Here is an 8,476-nt window from a genome sequence, read left to right as displayed (position 1 = left end):
GAAAACCTGCGAACAGATTAGCAACCTAACAAAAATTTTCCCAGTCAGAAGCAATTGAATTAATCACAAGTGAATTGTAGTTGCCCCTTGGGGGTGTAACGCCTCAACCACACCTATAAGCCATCGTTTGCGGTTACCTCAAATGCCCCAACGGCATCCCTCTTTCTCCACGGTTCTGCGCCAAATGTCCTTGGGACGACCCACCCGTCGGCCATATCACGAGAGTAAATGACGATGCATGGCGTATTCCGCAATGCAGTGGCCACCCCTTCTTAATGTGTGATCTATCCATTAGCACCTCCGCCTTCCGATCAGGGTACATACGAGTATCAGGCCTATGCGCACACTAAGTTCTTCGTTTGTCAGATTCAAGCCAGCGTAGGGTAGGTAGGTATTAGTGGCCGTTCCGACAAGCCCAATTAGCGCTGTGGTACGGCGTTTTGATGCCACAAACTCCTAAGACCGTCACTACTGTTAAGAGGGCGGGGAGGCAGAGTCTAGCCGGGTCAGATCTTCAGAGCTAGCCTGTAGCATTCACGAAGGAAAGCAGCTCTCCCACCATGCAGCTAGAAACCTCTCTGAGGTCTCCAAAGAATGGTTTACGCAGTGTCCGCAGCCTGATTCTAGCCAGAGCTGGGCAATCGCTGAGAAAGTGCATGAGGGTTTTCTTTCCTTCTCCGCAGCTTCGCCAATGCGAATTGTAGGGTATGCCAAGCCTGGTGGCGTGAAGACCGCCGTAATCTTCAATGCATTCAAGGAGCTGTCTGTCACAGGAGCTCTCGTGATCGGGCTATGTTATTAGCGGGCCAAATTCTCCTTGACTTGGCACAGCTCGTAAACCTCGCCATGACTCCACACCTGACAGCCGCCCAGGCGGTTCGGCGTGTCTCTACACTGCTCCACCAGCATGGAAGATGTCGTCGCTGAGTATAACGCCTTGATGGTCGCTTGGCTATCGGTCAAAATGGCTGTGTTACGCTTGACAGACTTCCAATATCGCAAGTACTTCCGCTTGGAATACACTGGCGTAACCTGGGCGATCATACGACTTCTATACACTGTGTGTATTCAAGAAAACCCCCGCGCCGACTGCACAGACCATTTTTAATCCATTGGTAAAAAATACTGAGTCATAACCTTACAACATGCCACCCGTCTTCCGTTTTGGTTGGGTTTTTGCTGAGTTTGCATCTTCCGGCCCACAGGCACACCTTTTGCAACGTTCCTTCCATAATGTCGCTCATAATGGACGGAAACATCCCTGATGTTAATATCACCAAGTCGTCGGCATACACCACCGCGTTCACCCCGCTGTTGTCCAATGTTCGTAAAGTTTCGTCCATTACTATTAACCAGAGCACCGGAGAGATGGCGCCACCCCAGACGTGCCTCTGTTTACAGCTCTGGTCAACTGGTTGGTTCTCATACATATTGTTGAAAGCTCCCTCTATATCCAAGAAGGCAGCTAGGGTATACTGCTAGTACTACAATGACCGCTCAACCGTGCCAATTACCTCGTAGTCGGCTGTTTCTGCGGATTTTTCTTTGAGGTACGCATGCTGGGACTTAGGGAAAGCCGTTCTCTCCATTATCGTCGTTAAGTGGATATCCAGGAGGGGTTCTAGGGTCTTCAGCACGAAGAGATCAGGCTGATTGTTTAAAAGTCTTTCGCGGACTCAAGACCGCGCCTGTCCGCTTTCGGTATGAAAACCACTCGTGCGCGTTCCAGGGCTCTGGTACGTATCCTAAAAAGATGCAGCTCCGGTAAATCTTAACAAGCCACGGCACAACCCTTCCCTACTGCTTCTGCAGCATAACCGGCATTATGCCATCTGTGCCTGGAGATTTATATGCGGAGAAGCTTGTATGGGGGGGGGGGAGGGGGTTTGTTCTTAATGGCTTGACCAAACTTTCTCCAGTCGATCCTCCTGGCGTCTCTGAAAGGTTTGGAGACCTCTGCGGCGAGATCTAGGCTGGAAAATATCCAACTGTGATTAGAGAAGGATCTCTAGCCAGACACTCTCCAGTCCTCCACCCTAGGAATCACATTGCCGGTTATTGGGGCGATATCAAGGGCCTCCTTACAACCGTTACGGTTCTCCGAGCTGGGGAAACAGAAGGTTGGTGCACTACTACTGTTACACACTGATAGGTTTGAAGTAATAATAAAAGCAAAGAATGACTCACCTTTCTCGTTGATTTCCGAGTTGCCCCAAAGCGTATGCCCTGCATTGGTATCACAGTCTATCAACAGGTTGGTCTTCTTTGTGGGTGGTTGTTGTAGTTCTTCTGACGGAGCCGATCGATCGTGAGTCATGTACCAAGAAATTATATACATTCTCTGCCCTTGCTTGCTCCACGACTAGGCCACTGGAACTCATGTCCGGGCACAGACAACCGTGCAAAATCTTCTTCGCGAGGATATATGCTCTAGGTCTGTCCTGATTAGCGTCTCCAGTGCTACGGAATAAATTAAAATATTTGCTTTGGAGCCCTTTGATGCTTCAGTCATCTTCGACATAGACCTCCAGTATTAGTGTCTTCCTCTAGGAGGAAGACAGATTAGTCGAGACGCACTTCGAGTGCTACAGATTTATCTACATTACCCTCAGCACGATCTGCTTGCGTGCGGGGTTCGTTAGTTCCCGTCGGACCGTCGATCCTCGTCTTCTCCAACAGCTCATTGACGGCGTCGATTGGATCTAGGTCGTCGTCCGGTTTTGCAGAACGGAACAGTTTTTCCTTTGGATTCCTGACTCCGAACCGCGCTTGATAGTCGATCTTTTCCAGTGTCTCCAGGCACTCTTTGTTTATAGGGAGTAGAAAACGTTGGCTGTTTGTCTGGTTGGATGCCAACAGCTCGTCTTCCGATGATTCGCCTGGCATCATCCCCTCTTCTTCTATCGTCACCAGTACAGGAAGAACGATCCTCGGGTTATTACTTCGGTCCATTCCGCCGACAGATCTACTTGCCCCTAACACATGACCAGCAGACAAGCAGATCCTCGTCAGTTAGATGAGCCTACTACCAGCCCGGACCTACACACCCTTGGCCCGTCCGAAGACAATTTCCAGCGGCGACGACGAGGAGGTCGTGTAAAGACTTGCCGAATTATCCAACTTTAACCTGAAGCATAATCAGACCAGGCCACCAAGCCAGCATACTCCTGTGATTAACGCAAACAGGTCTTCACGAAGGCTTCGAACCATAGCACCACTGTGTTGAAAACAACAACAGGGTCCTCCGGAAACGAGGCGGCAGACGGACTAGCGATTCTCAGCTTGGAAATGACTGCCGTCGAGCTGGACATAAGGAGTACCAACCATAGTACCCCTACTCCAAAACCGTCGACGATGGAAGTCTACAAGGAACGAAGGAAGCGAACAATGGCTTTCACGGAAAACCAGTGAAGAAGGTTTGCTAGAATCCTGCTCAAGAACCAGTACCAGAAGACCATTTATATTCTGAACAAAATTGCGAAGAATAGGGAGGCTGATATTGTCGACTAGTGGGATGAAAAAGACCTCGTACTAGGCGATTAAATAGGAATACAAAAATAAACCCCTAGAAAACCAGCAAAAGGCGAAAATCAATCCCAAGATTAGGTCAAACAAAAAAGCAAATGAAACAGAATGTGCTAGAGCTCGGACGCCAAGCAACCTCTGTAAGCAGCGAGACAGCAGCGGCCGGCCGACGAGGTACGCAATACAAGACCCTTTAGCGACGTGACCAGCAGCCACACCGGTGGAGCTGACGGTAATTCCGCTGACAACAAACTTCTCAGTTTGTTTCATGGCTAAGTTCCATTGCATCTGGTTACTACGAATCCGCATGGTTAAGGGCTAGTTCGTCCAATCCTTTCGTCTTTAAAACCCAAGGATACCTAGGTGGTAACCAAGGAGAGGGCAGAGGGGGAGGTGAATAGCCAAGCTCTCTTACCCCGAATAAATGGAGAGTGTGTTCTGTTCCGGAGCGTTCCGGGCGGCGACCTAGATCCGATCTATGAGCTGTTGGAAGAGATGACAATCGTCGGTCTGGTAAATAAAAATCGTCGGTCCGATAAATCTGCAGCAATTAAGGCGGTACTTAGCAAACCTGCCGATCTTCCTCCTAAAAAAAAGCATTAACGTCACAGTAATACAGGAGCCCTAGATCGGAGGAGACCGAAGTATCTAGCACCTCCATAGTAAATGTTCCAATTTGTTACACAGCACAAGGGAGAGACCTAGAGCATGTACCCTTTTCTCCGCCGGGATCTGAGTTCTAGCGACCTGACCGTGATCAAACTGGAAAAGGCAGGAAAGGGGAGCGTTTACATCTTCTTGGCCTATATGGCTCACAACCGATTAGCTCCCCTAAAAGGACTACAACATTTAACAACCACCATCACAGCAAAAAAGGCTAACCTGTCGATAGGCTGCTACGCCAGTCCAAGGTATACCTTGGTGGAAATGGACTCACTAGGGGGATAGTGGAGCTAGAGCTAACCTTTGTTGTGGTGTATGTGTGTGTGTGTGTGTATGGTGGGGGAGAAGCTACAGCTTCTGAGCACTCAGGCCGTGTTGGCCCATTGTACTCGCATCCCCCGTCTAACGGAATATTCCGGATTCGTTAACGTATCGCAGGATTTCCGTTAGTGGATGTGATGCTACTCGTCGCAATTGGAGGACATCGGCACCAAAGATCTGATGCCTGATGCGTCCATAGGCGGGGCATTCACATAGGAAATGCTCCGTGGATTCCGCTTCCTCATTACAGGAGGGACACGTATCATCTTCGGTAATTCCTATTCTGAACATATAGCTAGTGAATTATGGCCTGTCAGAATGCCCACAATACACCTGCAAATCCGTCTGTTTTTCGACAGGATAAACTTTGCGGTACGTATGTTCGGTTCTGGCAGGAAAAGTTTGGTGTGTCGAGCAGCATTTAGGCTCTGCCACCTGTCATTATGAGAAACTTGTTCCCAGTTTTTGAAAACAGATTTAGCCAATGCTACTGATACTACAATTGCTGGCTCCGGTCCCGGTATAGGGAAGATTGACCCCTCTTTCGCTAAAGCGTCCGAGATTTCATTTCCCTCTATGCCACAGTAACCAGGTACCCAGAGTAGTTCCACTGTATTGAATCTAGACATAGAGTTCAAACGGTTTCTGCATTCCTGAACGATTTTCGAGGTGATCAAAGGACTGCTCAACGCCCTCAGCGCAGCTTGACTGTCACTGCAGATTGCGATGCGCCTGCCCTTCAATCGCTCGTCAATCACCCAGTTTGCCACCCTTAGGATCGCATAAACTTCGGCTTGAAAAACCGTTGCATATTGTCCCAAAGGAAAAGTCCACTTTTCGTTTTTATTCGAGAGGTAGACTCCGGCTCCAGAACCCTCTTCTGTTTTTGAGCCATCGGTGTAGAAGACTTCCGTATATCCCGCCACGCATTCCTCTGGGTCTTCCCAGTCCTCTCTACGCTTCAGAGTAACTTTATATCTGCTACCAAACTGATGTATGGGGACACGAGAATCGAAAGGCATTGTAAGAACTGGATTCAGTCCTCCAAGTAACTCTTCCAATGCTCTGTGCCCCCCACATCCGTTGTTTTCCCATAGATCTAATCGAATTAGCCTATGAGCTGCTTTCATTGCAGCGCTTTGAACAAATATATCCAGCGGCTGCAAATTGAGTAGTGCATTCAGAGCTGCGCCGGATGTCGTGCTCATGGCACCAGTGATACCCAGACAAACAGTTCTTTGCAGTGCGGCTAGTTTACGGTGAAAACCTTTTTGTCTCACCTTAACCCACCACACTACGGATGCATATACAAACATCGGCCTAATGATGGCAACGTATATCCACATTACCACATGAGGCCTGAATCCCCATGTCGAGGCAAAGGTCCGTCTGCACAGCCCATAAGCTGTGAGAGCTCGTTTCATCTTTACCTCTACATGTTTGTTCCAAAGAAGTTTTTTATCTAGAGTGACTCCCAGATATTTCACTTCTTCGGAGAGTTGAAGGGTAGCACCCCTCATCTCAGGGAGACAAAGTCCATCCAGTTTTCTCCTTTTTGTGTTTTTATTTGGATTAACTGAAGAGACCATGTCTAAGGCACAGCTGTCTATCAAATCAACGGCACGTTGCATATTCCTACACACCGTTCCAAGATCCCGTACAACAGCAAGTACAGCCACGTCATCAGCACAAGCTTGAGCGTGTATTGGCAAATTTTGCAGTTCACATAGCAGTGAGTCGGTCAGCATACTCCACAGAAGTGACGAAAGCACACCTCCTTGGGGGCAGCCCTTCGTTGCTTCCGTAGTCAGGTAGCGATGGACCCCTACCTCAGCGCACAGCATTCTTTGCGTTAGCATAGCATGGATCCACTTAATTAAAGCATCATCAACACCATCGCTCTGGCGGCATCACAAAGTTTTTGAAAAGGCGCACAGTCAAAAGCCCCTTCAATGTCCACGAACACCCCCATCGCGTACTCACCATTCAAAGTTGCATCCTCTATCTTTGTGACCAAAGAATGAAGAGCAGACTCACAGGACTTTCCACGTTGGTAAGCATGTTGGTTTTCACTAAGTGGGTGTGACCTAAGTGCGTTTCCACGAATGTGACGCTCCACCAGTCTCTCCAAACCTTTCAGCAAGAATGAAGTCAAGCTGATCTGTCTGAAGTTCTTTGGATTAAAATAGTCATCTTTCCCAGGTTTCGGTATGAAGACTACCTTAACCTGTTGCCAAGAAGAAGGCACGTAGCCCAGAGCAAGACATCCTCGAAAAATATTTCTTAGAGGTCGTTCTAAATGCTCCATACCCTCCTTTAGCATTGCCGGATAGATGCCATCCATGCCAGGTGCTTTGAAATGTTCAAAGGACAGTATGGCAGCTTTGTTGTGGTACTTTCAATTATCAAACTACCTTTTACATAGGCTCCAGAAGTATTGAATATCGTAAATATTGGCATCTTTCGGAAGTGTAAATGTTCAAGAACAAATAGCAGAGGTATTGGGAGAGGGGTTGAGATATTCTAATCACTAAAAGAATGGGAATCGTTGATGCTATTTCTTTGGATTTTATTTCAAACTTCCTATTTCAAAGCAACTTCAAGTAAATTCCATTTATTACATTAAAACACAGGAACAGTTCGAGCTAAAATTTGTAGAGAAACAACAATCAACAAAGGATACCCAACAGGATTCTCTCTGATTATGATAATAACAATTACCACAAAAAGATGCGAAGATTGCGATTCAAAAGGTGAATCCGGTTAATAATTTCAAATCAAAAGATTAAAAATTGAATTGTCTTGTTCAATATTTTTCAGGCACGCACAGCGCTTCCTACTCCTCCATCATCGACAAATCCGTGGAGCTTCCTTTGAAAATATTTTCATCTTTACGTGCCAATCAATTATAATATTCCTTATTACGTCCTACCGTAGGTAGTGCGCTCCTAATTGAATATTGTCTGACGGGCAAACATCGGATGAATACATAATCCTGTCTAGGAAGAAACTAGTGGAATCCTGCCCGTATATAAAAAGGGATATGAAGACGGACTCTTCCATTGTGTTCACGAATTTCCTCCGAGGCTTGTGATAGTAAGTATCCTTTTCCAAGTCCATTGCTAATAGTTTCTTTACTAACCCTTAAATTTTAAGTTCCAGAAACCTGCAGACATGAATAACTTGGCTATCTCCCTCACCGTTCTCTTCTGCCTGATCTGTGCTTCGCTATGCGTTCTAGTCGCTTCCGAAAAGTCCGAGACAAATGGCAAAATGTTCCAGCAACCCCACAGAGCTAATGGCGCAAAACGGAATGTTCGCTTCATCTACGGATTCGACCCCAAAGCGATCCAGCTGGCTCGCTTCAGAGCAGACCCCATATTCGAAGAAGATGATTCCTTTGAGCGACTGAAGGGACTCGAAAGGACAGCTGAGTACAGGTTGCAGGACAAAAGAGCCGGCGAGGATCAATTCGACGACTACGGTCACATGCGGTTTGGGAGAAGCTTCAGTGGAAGTTCTGTGTAATTGACTTTGGTACGATGATGAGACGTGCTCGATGGGTAAAACTGAACTTATGCTGATAATCCAATTAATAAAATCAAATTTTATTGTAAAGTTTCTGTGTTTTGTGATAAGTACCCTTATGTGACAGTAACTTATTAAAAGATGCAATGGCGACGTAATACGATTGCAATACGAGTTTCATTTTTCATATTAGTTTTTTAGGAAAATTAGGATCCAATGTTAATGGTAATTCCTAAGAACTATCAGGTCGGAGAGCAGGCAGCTCATCGATCTCTTGATGGTTTAATTCTAACGTACAAAATTCAAAAAAGGATATAATCTCTCCCTGAAAACCAGGACAATATTTTCCACTATCGATCTAAGACCGTCGCCCCCTTTTGTGTTTCCTCGTTCCTTTCAATTTTTCCACTTTTGGGAACCAAACTCAGTAGTTCCTAGG

The 8,476-nt window shown here is 46.7% G+C and overlaps 1 protein-coding gene across 1 annotated transcript; it reads left to right on the top strand.

Annotated features, from left to right (window-relative positions):
• Window positions 1-7,582: 7,582 nt before the first annotated feature.
• On the top strand, window positions 7,583-8,186 carry LOC119652593 (drosulfakinins). The gene is made up of 2 exons (XM_038056818.1): window positions 7,583-7,605; window positions 7,666-8,186. Exon 2 carries the CDS (start codon window positions 7,684-7,686, stop codon window positions 8,035-8,037), a length of 354 nt encoding a protein of 117 aa, XP_037912746.1. The 5' UTR covers window positions 7,583-7,605; window positions 7,666-7,683; the 3' UTR covers window positions 8,038-8,186.
• Window positions 8,187-8,476: the final 290 nt, after the last annotated feature.

This window comes from Hermetia illucens, chromosome 3 (genome assembly GCF_905115235.1).
Source record: "Hermetia illucens chromosome 3, iHerIll2.2.curated.20191125, whole genome shotgun sequence".
In the NCBI taxonomy this organism is placed as follows: domain Eukaryota; kingdom Metazoa; phylum Arthropoda; class Insecta; order Diptera; family Stratiomyidae; genus Hermetia; species Hermetia illucens.
The sequence above is the reverse complement of the archived record's forward strand: the minus strand, read 5'-3'. Positions and strand labels throughout refer to the sequence as shown.

What these genes read in the sequence shown, in the direction of transcription:
- LOC119652593 (XM_038056818.1), top strand. Translation starts at nt 7,684, where the DNA reads ATGAATAACTTGGCTATCTCCCTCACCGTTCTCTTCTGCCTGATCTGT.